The sequence below is a fragment of the Canis lupus genome, chromosome 25 (genome assembly GCF_003254725.2).
Source record: "Canis lupus dingo isolate Sandy chromosome 25, ASM325472v2, whole genome shotgun sequence".
In the NCBI taxonomy this organism is placed as follows: Eukaryota; Metazoa; Chordata; class Mammalia; order Carnivora; family Canidae; genus Canis; species Canis lupus.
In genome coordinates, this window is record NC_064267.1 from 39858492 (window position 1) to 39874100 (window position 15609).

Sequence of the window (15609 nt, forward strand, 5' to 3'; positions counted from 1 at the left end):
GAAGTAAAAGATACTAAATGCTTGCATTTCAAAACATGCCTGTGGAAGTTTAAAAACTTGGGGCAGACTCTATTGAATATATCAAAATTGAATATTTCTTTAAAAAAAATTAAGACGGTAAAGAATCCTGTTCAGTGTTCTGAATAGAAATCATTATTAAATATTTACACACTATCTTTGTAGGTTTTTAATGATGTTACAAGTTTATTTCTAAAGAAGACAATTTTTTTTTTTTTACATGGCATATTTGTCAGTGAAAGTATACCCATCCATTAACTGATCCATTTGGGATTTGGGAGAAAATTTTTATTTTAGAACGTAAAATGAGGAAGGATGGCAGCCAGCATCCTGATGTTACCCTGGAAGACACTGCAAATCAATGTTTCTGTCAGATGGGAGGTGGGATATGTGTATAATGTAAGCTCATCTTTAAATGAGTAGGCCTTATGGTGTATTAAGTCTTAATTGATAAATTTTCGTGTGCATTTTATGTTTTAGGTTCAACTGCCGGTACATCTTTCCAGATTCCTAAAGCCTGACCACATTTTCCCATCACTGGGTTGATAAACCATGCAGCGGAGATCAAGGGGAATTAATGCTGGACTTATTCTGCTTCTCTCTCAAATCTTCCATGTTGGAATCAACAATATTCCACCTGTCACCCTAGCAACTTTGGCTCTCAACGTCTGGTTCTTCTTGAATCCTCTGAAACCACTGTATGAGTCCTGCCTTAGCGTGGAGAAGTGTTACCAGCAAAAAGACTGGCAGCGCTTACTGCTTTCTCCTCTTCACCATGCAGATGATTGGCATTTGTATTTCAATATGGCATCCATGCTCTGGAAAGGAATAAATCTGGAAAGAAGGCTAGGAAGTAGATGGTTTGCCTACATCATCGTCACCTTCTCCCTACTCACTGGAGTGGTGTACCTATTCTTGGAATTTGCTCTTGCAGAATTTACGGATGAACCTGGCTTCAGAAGGAACTGTGCTGTAGGTTTCTCAGGTAGGGCAGACAAATTTTTAAGGTAGCCTGGGTGAAGACAGTAAGGGAGGTGTGGCTGTCGTCATTTTATGAAGCGAGGGTCTCCATTTGGTGAGGGGTCAGGATTGCTGGGCTTGGATTTTGGAGAGACGGTTGATTGGAGCACAGGAAGGGCATAGACCTTGCATAGACCTACATTAATGCTGCATCATTCACTCTTGGACAATTTGCACCAGGGTCTGCTCCAAAGTAGCTTTGTAGGAGATCTAGTTCTAGAAATACACACTGGCTCCTTCCTGGTAGAAAGACCCACTGGTGTGTATCTGTGATAAGGAATGCCCTAAAATGATGAGTAAGCCTCTCCATAACTTCATTAAAATATATGCACCGCACACTACCATGGCATGCTCACTATGTTTCAGAAACTATGATAGTCATTCTATACATATCTCACAGAACTGAAATTGCCATCAGGGCCAAAATTAAGTGTTCTAAGAGTTAGATGTGAGAGGAGGAGGGAAATAGTCCTGCAACAGAAGGAAATTTGACTCTTCCCTCTACGTCTCCTTCCATCTGTCCCCCTTCCCTTTAAGATATATCTTCATGCAGCTAGTTGTGGGAGAAGAAAGGAAACATGCCCTGCCCTCAACGTGTCTTTCCATAGAGGTTTGAAAAATACACGTTACTGCTAATTTTTTTTATGGGGTTAAAAACCACATAGCAGAAAATTAACAATTCTCAAGTGAACAGTTCAGTGGCATTTAGTACCGTTTCATGTATTTTATTCACATTTTACGTGTTATGTATTTTCTGGCAACTGAAAGTCAGTGTGAACTTGTGTTAAGAAACATCCAAAGGACGATTACCGTGAACATTGTCTTTCTACCAAAAGCCTGGTTGACTTGTAAAGAATAGAGTGTTTCAAAGCAAGAAGTTGATTACAGTCAATCATTTTCACTTTCAGTTAGTTTTCTTCGTAGATGTTGATTATCTGCACAGTTGGATTGTTGATATTTGTATGTTCTTTCTTCTCTTCTAGGAGTTTTGTTTGCTTTGAAAGTTCTTAACAACCATTATTGCCCTGGAGGCTTTGCCAACATTTTGGGCTTTCCTGTACCCAACAGATTTGCTTGTTGGGCAGAACTTGTGGCTATTCATTTCATCTCACCAGGGTAAGTGTTTACTCTCAGAGAATACAAATGAAGAACCTGATGTTCTGTGGAGAAAGAATTGCAATAATAATGAGGTCACCAGTTGTTTTTTTACAGTGAAGTTTATTCTTTAAGGACAGCACTGGGCTTACCCGCTTTAATGTCAGACATTTCTGAGTTTGAATCCTGTCGGCTGCTGAGCCCTGTGATTTTGGTAACCTTGCCTTACCTTCAGTTCCCTCACCCTTTAGGAATAAGAGAATTGTACACACAGATTGGAGGATCAATATTAACTGAGACTATCTATTCATTGATTCTAATAACAGTGATGCAAAGAGGCACATTGAAACCACTAATTATCAAGATAAAAATCACAAGGTATGTGGGTCTAGTGCTTTTAAGCCATCTCACTTGTGAAGTGTCTTGGTAATAGAACTCTTTAAACAAAACACTTGACAGCACCTCGGTGGCTCAGTGGATGAACATCTGCCTCTGCTCAGGTCGTGATCTGGGGTCCTGGGATGAGTCCCACATCAGGCTCCCCGCAGGGAGCCTGCTTCTCCTTCTGCCTATGTTTCTGCCTCTCTCCGTGTGTCTTTTATGAATGAATGAATAAATAAATAAATCTTTAAAAAAATTTTAAAAAAGACTCAAAACCTCAGTATGTAAAATGGATCAACCATGAACCGTTTAGGTTTGAGAGCATGCATGGGGCCCCACTCCCTTTGCTTTACCCACCATGTTGCTGTGGTCATCTTAGAGGCAACCCTAGGACTCAATACAGTGTGACCACCGCTGATCTAGATGAATCCTTCCTTTTCAGATGAGGACAAGAAAAGTCATGAAGTTAATGTACTTTTCAAAACAGCTCATGGTAGACACTAGCATAGTTAAGGATTTGGACCTCCTGACTCTGGGTCTGGTGCTCCTGCCTGGGGTGCCATGCTTTCCAGCTTTGGTTCCTTCTTCTGCTTTTGTTTAGAAAACAGGAGGATGAATTGTGTTATTCTCCTACCTCTCCTGCCAGTTTTACTTCTCCTAGTCTGTATATACTACTGGAAACACATGGTTTTTTGTTTATTTTTACTCTAGGGATCTAGATACTCTTTGGAGAAGGGGGAGATTGAGGAAGATGCAGGAAGAAGTAAGAAGGTGGTTTTTTTTTTGTTTGTTTTTTCTATTTTGTCTTTTGCTGTTTTTCTTTCCAGACAGCAGTTTTATTTTGCTTTTGGTTCATGTGGCTGTGTTGGGTGCTGTACTTTATTTGAGCATTTCTCTTTGGGCTGTGTGTCAGCCCAGTAACCTCTAGAGAGTCTCTTCTTTAATGCTAATTTCCCATCATAGGCAGCCATTGGCAGCTGGTCTGCAAAAGGCAGTGATGTGACCACTGAACACCACTCATTTGCAACTGTATTGTTATCTTGTGACAGTTCCACGAAGAAAGCCTAACAAAATCTTCAAAGTTTTCTTTGAGAAAGGGTCCAGTAATGTCTGTCCCCTGTCTGAACAGCCCTCTCTATACCTTGTCACTCACAGTTCCCTGACTTGCTTGATGTGACTTGGTTCTCTGTGTAGACGAGAGACTCTTGTGTGTGACTACAACACCCAACATTCATATTGAAATCACTCCCTCTGATACTTGAACTTTTTATTCCATGATGAGTCCACTTGAATAGCTGTGCCTTTAATATTCTCACGCAACCATTTCTGAAGACTCTCAATCATCGTGCACTTTATTTTTTTTAGGGATACCCCCCCCTTTCCACGGAAAAGGCATGGTTGCATTTTTATGTAATATGCTTATTCTGCATGGAGGGACCCAATATCCTGAGCCTGGGAATTAAATGAAATTTTCTATTGTTTGAAGTTTGAAAGAACAAATCTTTTTGATTTTTAAGATTTGACTACTTTGAATGATAAACTTCTGATACCCAAGCATCTGCTTCTGCCTGTGTCTAAATAAAGACCAGGCTAAACACTGGTCCAGGAAACTAAGAAGCGAGGGCTTCTTTGAGATGGATCTTGGAAGAATGGAAGAAACCAGAGCTCTCTTTGCTCGGCATTGTTATTCTCCTGGTGGTTGTCAATTAGAATTTGCACTGGGAAAACAGTGTAAATCTTTAGAACAAAGTCCGCTTTATTGTCAGACTTAATGAGCTGCCCTCTGGGGAGAGAAAAAAAAAAAAAACCTGCCAAGCAAACATTTGGTGGACCTCTGTGTTTTATGAAAGCCACGGAATTAGTAATTTCCCCCAGTTACAGCCTCTTATGGAGGGAAGCCACTCCAAACAGCCAGCCACTAGGCACTGCAAGGGGTTGGACTTGACCAGCAGGGTGAAGTACTCACACTCATCGCTAGTGCTTTTGCTTCCCACAGTATTTGTTTGTACCTTGTTTTAGTGATGGCTGCGCCAGGCATGGTCTTTTCATTCCCTTGCAAATCCTGGGCCCCTGCTTGGTGGGTAACTGTGTTTGAAGAAGCTTCGTCCCTGCCTCTAAGGTGGCACAGCAGGGAAGTATGTAGCCTCCTTGTAGTCTGGGCTCTTGCTCCTTACCCCCGTTGATGGAAGAAAGGGGGTCTGATGCCAAGGATTACCTCTGACCTCTGCAGTTTCTCATATGAGCCGAAGGCTATTTAGTTCAAAAGTGAAGCTCAGAGAAATGAATGTGACCCTCTGTGAGACAGCCACTCAGTGACCATGCTAGAGGACAGTGGTCCTGTGTGAAAGATCTGGGCTAGCTGTGGGAACTCAGGGGAATCCTGCAGCCTCTCTCAGTGAGCCTCATTTTCCTCCTCTGTCCATTGGGAATATGACTTGCTTTCTCTGTTTCCTAAGCCAGTTTTAAGGAGTCAAAGAGGTAGTCTATCTGAGGGTGTTTTTATAAAGTCCTTAACTAAGCATTTTTATTATGAGATCAATCACTGGAAGTGTGCAGTGTCCCTGAAATGAATCATACTTCCTTTTCTTCCTAAAATCAATAAAATAAGTCAAACATAATTTTGTTCGCTTCAGTTCTGTCTCTCCCCTGCCCCTTGTTCTTGCGTGACTTTTCCATCCGGTATGGCAGTTAGCAGTCTAAAAATTCCCGTGGGCTACTCACAAACACAAATTGAGCAGGCCACGATGCATTTGGACCCTAGGAGATTCTTTAGTTTAATACAGCAGTTCTGAAAACATTAGCCTCTAGACTTTGGTACTGCTTCACTGCTAATGTTTGATGAGAGTAATTACTTTGACTCTACTAAAAACTTCTTGGTTAGAGTGACCAAATGAGAGAAAAATAGATTTAATATATATTTTTTTACCTATTCCAATTTTTTAATTGTAAAAATTTTCAAAGGTAAAGAGAAGTTTCTGTGCCATTTGAAAGTAAGTTGCACATATCAGGGTAACTTCACCCAACCCCCAAAACTCCTAACGTGTATCTCCTAAAAATATATTGCTTTATATAAATGCATTACTGTTGTCACTTTGAAGAAAGTTAACAATAATTCCCCAGCACTGCCTAGTAATTAGCTTATATTCAAAACTCCCCATTTTTTTCACGTCTTTTGTAACTGTTGTGGGGTTTTTTGGGGGGTAGGGGGTGGAGATGTAAGAGGATTAGGATATGATTAAAGTTCACACATTTGATTATATTTCTTTGTCCCCTTTTACTCCTAAGGCAGTCCTTCTAGCTTTTTATTTTTCTATGACATTGAGAGAGAACTCATGGAAAAATTGCGAAGAGACTAGGTTTTGTAGAATGTTCCAGTTTCTAGATTTCTCTTCTTGTTTACTTGTAGCGTTCCTTAACACCTTCTTCTACCCCCTGCATTTCTGTAGGCTGGAAGGTAGGCACAAAGGTTTAATTACATTCAGAATTAAAACAGGTTGTTGACAAGAGTACGTCGTCATAGTAGTGATGCCATTAGGCTATGCAATACCGACTTGCACCGTTACAGGAGAGACATAATGCCTCATTGTCCCTCTATTAGCAATTCTAAGTTCAGTCAATTAGGATAGTCTTCATTGTATGTAAGGATACATCCATCCCGTTGCATTAGGAAAGTAATCTGTGAGGTGATAACTGGACATCATGCAGATAGCTTGTTAATAACCTTCTACCTTATGGTTCAGTATATGCCAGTGATGACACTTGTCTGATTTGCTTATTTCAGGAGTAGCAGGAAAGAATGGTTTTCTGACACTATCATTCCTCCTTCATTTGTTAGGTGGGGTTCATCCAGGGTTAGAGGTTAAAGTCCCAAAGGCAAGGCACTGAGAAAGACCAATGTTCTGTCAAGGGAAGACTTAGTTTTGTAAACTTGAAGCAATTCAGTTTTGTGAGTTCTTTTTAAGAAACAAAAAATACAAAATTGGAAACAAAAGTAACAATTTTAAATGACAATACAAAGCATGACAAATTTACAGATTTTAAGGAACTAACAAATACTATAAACATTACAAAATCCGTGAAAGTAATGTAATATTCTATTAACTCCCTTTATAATATTTCCCCCCAGGCTTGGCTGAGTGCTTTTGATCTCTTCTTCATCTGACAGTAATTTGGCAATAGCAGTTCTGTAGAGAGAGAAGAGCACAGTGCATCAAAATTAATTTTTTATTGAAAGTTTAGGAGAGCTCTTTTTACAGCTTATGTAAATTTTTAGCATTGCTTTCTGATTTGGAAAAAATCTCCATCAAAATGTTTTTACATACAAGCTGTAGAATTTCAAGGCTTTTTAAGATTACTTATGCAGTGACCAATACCCAGTGTACTTTGATTTGAGTGTTGTCACTGATCTTTAGTGGCTTGGTAGGAGATTCACATTTTCTTCACTGATGCTAATGTTTTGTGCCAAATCAACAAGAAATTTAAATACTAATGCTCTTCATTAATTGGATTACCAGAACTCTAAGAACCTTTTTATTCTTCTGTTTACAGCTTTTGATATGATTTGAAAATATTTTTGAGAGCTGCAAACACAGGAATTCCAATAAAGTTGATTTTGCATGATTCTCAAGAAAGAGATGGAAGATGGGTAGCTCATTTATGATTGCATATGCCGTGTTACCGAGTAGATTCTTGGCAGAAGAGACCTTCTCTTTCATGGCTGTTTTCACTGTGTATTAGTGGGAACTGAATTCCCCCCATTAATAGTTTTGCATGTTTGGCGATTGGGAGAATTTTCCAGACACAGGGCTGTGACAGTAGCATGATGACTATATTACCAGTGCTCGCTGCCCCAGGACACTTGAGAGTGCCATAGGACTTCTGCCTCTCTGCCTCTAGTTACAATTAAGGTTAGAGATGCTGAAAGGGCATTAAGAGGCTTTCCTGAAGCCATTTGTGTACTACGTAACTAGCAGGGACTTAATCTGCACAAAAATGACCACGAACCATGTAAATAAACCCCACTGAATCCAAACTAAATATAGGTTCAACTCAGCTTCCCTTTAGTTGAATCCAAAAACTAACTGTGGCTACACCAGTGCCACCTGACATGGGAGGAAATGTGATAGAGTGGAAGTTAGAGTGCACAGGGATAGCAATTTTAACCAGTGTGGTTAAGATATCCCACTTCACAAATTTTACAGAACCATATGACCCTATGAACACATTGCTGGGATTTCTTTCATGCTCTGAAGGATCCCTGGCAAGTGAGAGGCCTGTTGCTCTGTGAGCTCGTTGGCAGATTCACCTGTGAGTTCTGTTAAAAGGGTTGTTGCAGTGATGCCTGTATGGGAAGGAGAGGGAAGGCCTGAATGTGGTGGGCAAATGGATGGGTTAAGACATAAGAGGTTTTGTCAAGTTTGGAAATGGAGAGAGGTTTGAGACTAGGAATTGATAGAAGACAGGCTGTTGGAGTTTTTATTGGTAAGCATGTCTGTATAGGTGTGAAACTAGAGGAATGGTGGCTCATTATTGTCAAAGAGCTTAAGGGGTAGTAAGGTTAGGGTGTTGCATGGATGATCTACATGGGCAGTGAAATCACCCAGGGTAATTATTAGAGAGGGGGGTAGAGATGAAGAGAGTAAGATTATTCTGGAATCTTCCATGGATGTCAGGAAATGATACCAGAGACAGATAGCCAACATCTGTATTAGCCTTTTATTGCTGCTGTAACAAATTGCCACAAATGTGGTGACTTATAATAATGGAAATTTATGCTTTCATGAGTTCCGAAGGTAAGTGTCCAAAATCAGTAACTCTGGGCAAAATCAAGGCATTGGCAGGGCTCTTCTTTCTCTGGGGGAAATCTGTTATTATCTCTTTCAGCTTCTAGTGGCTTCTAGCATTCCTTGGCTTGTGAGCACATCACCCAAAAGCCACCAAAACCACATGGCCTTTTCCTTTCTACCTGTGTCCAGTTTCCCTCTGCCTCCCTTTTAGAAGGTCCCTGGGACTGCACTTAGGACTCAGTCTGAAAATGCAGCATAATCACTCCATCTCAGAGTCTTTAACTTAGATTGGGACATAGATATATTTCAAGGAGTCATTATTTGACCTACTACACTATCAAAGATGGGTAGAGAAGGTGGTGAAGACTCAAACTCAAAATACCGACCACATGTGTCTTGGCCTCTGGCAGTGCATCTCCTTTCCCTTTCTTTGGCATACCCTTTATTCTTTTCTCCTTGTAAATTCCTGGTTACTTTCAAAATCAAGTCAAATAATAACCTATTCTATGTTGCCTTCCCTGATTCTTCCAGGCAGAATTAATTCTTTATTCTTGTTCCAATAGTATTTGTAGATTTCTCTACCATAAGCACTCTCCCTTATAATTTATCCTTTTCCACCCCTCCTTCTCTAGGCTAGGAGTTTCTTGAGACTAAGAACTTTTTTTGCTCGTCTTTGTATCTTCTTCATTTGCCTGACACATAGTAGACATTGAATAAATATTTATGGTTGAATGAACTTAAGTTCATTGTGGATGGACATCATCCAGTCCTGGAGGAACTGAATAGAACAAAAACGTGGAGGGACAGTGAACCCTTTTCCTTCTGTCTGCCTATTTGGGCTGAGGCTTCAGTCTTTTGCCCTTGGGCTGGGACTTACACCATCGGTATCCCTGGTCCTCAGGCTTTCAGACTCAATTTAGAATTTATACCACTGGCTTTCCTGCATCTCTAGCCTGCAAATGGCAGATCATAGGACTTCTCAGCTTGCATAATCATGTGAGCCAACTCTTTATAATAAATTTGATATAAATTACATGTAAATATAAACACATAAATCATATATAAAAGAGCTAAGGAAATCATGTATCCATCCATGCTGTTGGAGTCTGTTTTTCTTGAGAACGCTAATACAATCATTGAAGTGACCTGTAGTTTCTGTGGTTGCTTTTGGTCTGATATCTTCTGTTGGATTCCTTTATGATATCTGTCAAGTATTTTAATTTTACTACTTTTTTCAGTTAATAAGATGGGCCAAGATCTCATTGTTTTAGAACTTGATATCTCATTCAACTCTAAGGAGGGAGTAATCTTGAGCAATTTTGGACTAAATATTGAGTAAAGACAGAGTGTTTCTTTTGTGCCTCTGCTGTTGGGGTTCTTGTTAAGTATTGACCTGAATCAATATTCTATCTTTTGCTGCCCCCCTCCCACAACTTCACAATTTAGTGAAAGACACACATACCAACAACTAACTGAGACATCAGAAGGCAGGAATTTTAGGTCATTAAAAGCAGAGGAACAGAAAAGGAGGATAATTAACCCTGATTTGAGAAATTAGGTGGCTTTGCAGAGAGGCAGGTGTATGTGCGTTGAGTGTTGGGAGATAATAGGTAGACCTCTCTTTGCCACGGGAATAGAAAGAACAACACCCAGGACGCATGGCAAATTTAGGAAATAGTAAAGAATCTGCCCACAAACACTGGAAGATAAGGCTAGCAGTGTTCCCTCACATGTGTCCTTTTAAACACTAGGTTTTGAGACATCCCTGTAGCAAGGTTCCTGGTCAGCAGACTGCACACGTGTGTTCTGTGTTCCAGTTTAGTGGCCACAGGACACATGAACACCTGAATGGTTCGAGCAAGTCCTTCAGAAAGAAAAAAATGAGGGTGTAACTATTGAGTTTCCCCAATATATTTAATGATGGCACCCTTTTGTTTAGCACTAGCATGAAGCAGTCTCTCCAGAACAAGGTATGATTTATAAACACCAGGCTCTAGAGTGGGGATGAGGCCACTTCAGAGAGGGTCTTGGTTACTGAATTGGCTGGCAGGTTCAGGAATTCTCACTTTGCCAGGGAGATGGCTTTGGTTTCTAAGGAGGTACAGCCATGAACTGACTTGTGGCTTTGGGGAGAAGACCAAGAATTGTCTTTAGATTTGGCGGGAGGAGTCTAGTAAAATGTTGACCTAGACTAGAGAAGAAACTGAAGATTGTAACCATGGCAGGGGCTGAGAGAAAAGAACAAGAGGGAGCAGATGGAGGAGAGGTTGCTGAGGCCAATTCGATGGTCCATGGGCATAGTAATAGTGACTTTTGTGTGTGTGTGTGTGACTTCCCACCTGCCCACCACCATCATAAGCTTGTATCTGTTATCTACTGTCTTCCTGACACCTACTTTGCAAGGGAGGAGTAATTAATTACTTCTCTCAGGAGGTAAGGAAACTGAGGCATGAACGTTTATAAATACCTTATTAAAGTTAGTCAAATGCCAGCTAATATATGAGATCATTAGTGAAGTTAAGCTTCAGCAATCAAGTCTGTGAATTCTTACCCTAAACCAGTGGTTCTTAAACTTTTTGGTCATTAGACCAACTTAGAGTCTTAAAAATTATTGATGACCCCAAAGGGCTTTGGTTTATGTGGATTATATGTATCAGTCTTGATCACATTGGAAATTAAAACTGAGAATTTTTTTAAAAATCACTGTTCATAATAATTCACTTTAAATCATAACTTCACTTACTAATAACAGTTCATTTAAGATAATAATAGTAAGCCTAACCCAGTATGAGTCCACATTTAATAATATTTTTTTATGGAAAATAAGTATATGTTCTATACCACAAAAGGGGAAATGAATGACAATAAACATTTTTGCAAAACTCACTGATGATGAACTTAATAGGAAAAAAAATCTGACTCCTATGTTTGCTCCCCCAGTTAATCTGTTGAGCTATGTCATTTTGGTGAAAGACAGTTTGGCCTCACACAGATGCCTGCTTGGAAAGGTTAGGAGGGAGCAGTTGAATAGCTTCTTGAGATAACTGTGGACATTCTTCTTTGCACCATACCAAAACTTGGCGAGTAGTACTTTCTTAAAGGTTAAAGATCCACAGAGCACACCTTGAGAACTGCCATTCTTAACTCTCATGCTGCCTGTCTAGCCACTTGAAGGTTTCATAGCTTATATGAAAGGAAAGATGGTGATGTAGAACTTGGACAAGTAGAATCTTTTCCAGGGATGCTTCATGCACTCAGGGATTGGAGAGGGAGGAACATGGTGGGGATGTGTGAAAATAGACGTAACCACCAAAACTGCTATGTAACATCTGTCAATGTGAGCTGTCAGCTCTTTGTCCGAAGAAGAATGGCTACTTGTCTAATTCCAGAGACTGACTATAAAACCTGCCTATGTTCCATATGGACAGAATCCCTTAGACTGCATGGAGCTTCCAAGCTACGTTGAGTTCTCTCCTTCCATCTACATGCAATTTGTGATAAGTCGCTTCAGGCATATTTGTCTAAAATACAACATAGGGATTTTTCTCCCACCAGTTGTACTGAGATAGGGAACACGAAGAAGAGGACAGTGATTAGCTTGGCTACATTATGTTTGAAGTGCTAGTTGACACCATGTGGGTCTACCTAAATAACAGATTATTAGATCACTGCCTCGGAATTAGAGTGAGGAGAGGAATTACTGTTTTGAACATAACTCTTAACACCATCTCCTGACCCATGTTTTTCTAGAATTTGGCCACTCCACCATCAGGAAGTGGGGTCTAGTTCACCTCCCCTTGAATGGGGGAATTTGTGACCCACTGTAATCAGTAGATGGCTGCAGAAGTGCCTCATTACTTCTGAAGTAGCATGTTTCTTGCCTGGTGACCTGAAATACTTGGCCCTGGAATCCACATAAGAAGTCCAGCTCCCCCAATTCCATCATGAGAAAGTGCCATGTGCCATGGGAGTGGATGGCCTGTAGAGACAGCCATGAATCAACTTAGCCTCTATGTTGTAGAGTACACACTGTCCACCCCTCCGTGCTCTTTCTGAATTTCTGAATGTGAGTTAAAGAAAATGTTTGTTTTATGCCACTGCATTTGGGCAGGTCTGCTCTGCAGAAGCTGTCATGACAACAATGAGTTCCATGTAAAGGCAGAAAGTAGAATGAAGAGCAATGAGTACAAAGGACAGTGTTTGAGGAGTGGCAGAGATTGGAGGGGAGCAAAAGAGAGCAAAGGCCAGCAGTGTAGGGCACATCCACACCCAGACACTGTGATTCCCCGAGTCATAGCAGCATCACCCAGCCGTTACAGGGCTTTAAAGAAGTGGTTTTCAACTGTGGGTTCTAATCCTTTAAGAGATCCCCAAATCAATTTAGCTGGTCACAGCTGGTATTCAGAAAGAAAAGAAGGAAGGAGGGGATGTAGAATAGAGCTATTAGTGTTGAATACAGTAAGGATAAGTACTATCTCAAGGAATTTTAGTTTTAGCTGTATGTGAGCTGGGTCAAATCGAAAATGTATTTTTACTGTTGGACCCTATACAGGTTTCAAGAGATTCCTGCTATTTTTTTTTAAGATTTTATTTATTTATTCATGAGAGACACAGAGAGAGAGGCAGAGACACAGGCAGAGGGAGAAGCAGGCTCAATGCAGGAAGCCTGACAGGGGACTCGATCCCGGGTCTCCAGGATCACGACCTGGACTGGAGGTGGCACTAAACCGCTCAGCCACCCCTGCTGCCTGAGGTCCTGCTTTAAAGCCAGCTACTAGTTGCTTAAACTAGAGCCAAATGTATATGTTTAGGAACACTGCCATTTATAGTCCTCAGTGGTAAGAAACTGCCAGAACATCAGTGGCAATCAGAAGAACAGGCCATGGTCACAGATTTCTACTAATTTATCCATCTTTTATTAGAACGAGTATTGTTTGTTCACGAGGCTTGGTAAAGGCTGTGCCAGCTCTCAAGATAGCTGTCTGTATATGGAAATATGTGCTAACAAGATGTAGAGTTCACCTAAACTGAATATGCTAATAACAGTTGTTCAGTCATAAACAACATTATTAATAAAATCTTTTGAAAATCGGAAAAGGGGTTATTAAGAGCAAAGCAGAAGATGAGGTATTAGAGTTAACACTTTTTCCCAAATGAAAGCATAGCAATGCTTTCTAAACTGCTTAAATGTGGAAGTATTTCCAACAGCTTAGAAGAAAATAAAACAGACCCAAATGGCTATAGGGTCAAGATATACATTGGGGGTTTGTATAAACGAGCAAGTGACAAATAAGTAATTCCAGCAATACCCAAATTAATTGTACTGGGGAGAGAAAGCTCCTTCAAAAATGGCCTGATGAATAAGCCCAAGGAAAAACCATGGTCCCTTTAGGGTTGGGGTGGTGTTTAAGCAGCTCACTGAAAGGAGAGAGGGATCCATGTTTTGCAAGGGTGGGTTAAGTTATTTTCAAGAAGTTATGCCAATTTCTTATATCATTTTTGTCTGCAATTGACCTGCATTCAGGATCATTATTTAAAACACGGACTTTTTTAGTAGGTATAATATGATGTTGCCAAGTTGTTTGGTGCGTGTTTGTGTTAACATATGTATATGGATATGTGTGCATATACAAATCTGTTTATTCATTGTCCAGGATGAACATTTCCTGAAGCGTTGATGTTTTCTTTATAACATATACTCACATCTTTTGTTTTTATCTACTGGGGCTGTTGCATTTTTCTAATAAGCTTGGAAGACAAATGTTTATAGCATTGATACTCACCTTCTGTTTTATTTCATGGAAACATGTTTTCACAGCCTATTAAGGAGAGCAGTTTGAATCAACATTCCAGGACTGTCCCGAGCAGATTTTTGCAAAGTAGGGGAAATTTTTCTTCTGCTTTCCTTGGATGTCCATTTATTCACTTACTCCTTCCCCTCTTTACAGGCTCCCATAAAGGAAAGCTATATGAATCATATGAAAGAGTTAGTTAATTTGTCTCCCAGGAGGGCTTATAGTTGAATAGAACTCAAGGTGAGAGCAGTACTGAACCAAAGCAACAATTCCCTGGAGTTAGGTTTTATGAGAAGAGAATGAGAAACCTCGAGGCAGAGACCTTTCCCTGCCACTAGAATTGGAACTTCTTGAGGGAAAGGGAGGTATATAAATCATCTCTTCAGCTCTGGAGTCCAAGCCCATGGATGGCGGAGAGATGCAGCCCTGCCCTGGACCAGCTGGACCAAATGAGCTTGGAGCTGCGCAGGAGGCTTTGAGAAAACATAAAAGACCATTTCATCTGACTCCTGAGTTTTCTTTAGGTAATTCTTTCCTAAGAGATTTGTATAAGATTTTTCTTTTAAAAACTGGTTAGATTACATAAACAATGGAACTGGAAAAAAAAAAAAGCACAGCAGCTAAGTGGAAGTGTAATCTAATTTCTCAGTTGCTGATCTTCTGATTATCTGCACATTCATTGGAGGAAACATTGACAACATGTAAACGTACGATGAAGAAAACAGATTGCCCATGGTCTGCCATGCGGAGAAAACTTCTGCTATCACCCAGTGCTGCCCTCACACCCAGTTATATTATTTCCCACTTCTTCCTTCAACTTGTAAGCACAGTTTCTCCAAAAACCACAGTCTTAATGGCCGCGTTGGGATTCCTGTTGTGGTTCCTTGAGTTTGGTTTCTCACTCACTAATTTTACACACTGATTTTACCACCTAATCATTCAAATTACAAGTGAGGTTGTCTGTCAACGCACTATTTGCAAGTCTTGGCTCCCAGGCCTGAATACATCCTCAGAGTCGATTCCCAAAAGTAGAATGAATGAGTTCAGGGTTTGAGTTATTTTCATGGCTTTTTGTACATGTTACCAACTGGCTTTCTGTTGAGTTTAGTCTGGTTGGTGGTCCACCCATAGTGTAAAAAAGTGACCACTTCCTAGCCAGCCAGGATGTTCTCTTTAGTTTTTCCTTTTTTTGAAAATTTGATACATAACAAAAATCATTCCATTGCTGTGATCTACAGTTTCTTTATTAGTGAAATAGGACAACTTGTCAGTTCCCTTTCAGTAAGTTGTATTTCATTGTGTGTGATTTGTGTGTGTCCCTTACATATTTTCAAGGAGCTGTGTGATATTAAATACCGTGCAGTTCTTATTAGGTTATATATTAAAAGACCTTAAGTACACAGTATAATCTTTTATTCTATAAATAATGAGAGGCAGTGGGTTTTTCGGTTTAATTATTTAAGATTGTATTTATTTATTTAGAGAGCATGAGTTGGGGAGTTGGGGGGATAGAA

The 15609-nt window shown here is 40.1% G+C and overlaps 1 protein-coding gene across 20 annotated transcripts in view; it reads left to right on the top strand.

Moving 5' to 3' along the window:
* The window catches only part of RHBDD1 (rhomboid domain containing 1), a 125239-nt gene that overhangs the window by 26611 nt on the left and 83019 nt on the right, over positions 1-15609 (top strand). For all 20 annotated transcript variants that reach the window (XM_049100969.1, XM_035716927.2, XM_035716954.2 and 17 more), the window contains 2 exons: positions 499-1003; positions 2022-2154. In XM_049100969.1, the coding sequence (XP_048956926.1) occupies positions 571-1003; positions 2022-2154 (566 nt within the window). In that variant the 5' untranslated portion in view covers positions 499-570. The remainder of the gene's footprint in view (positions 1-498; positions 1004-2021; positions 2155-15609) is intronic.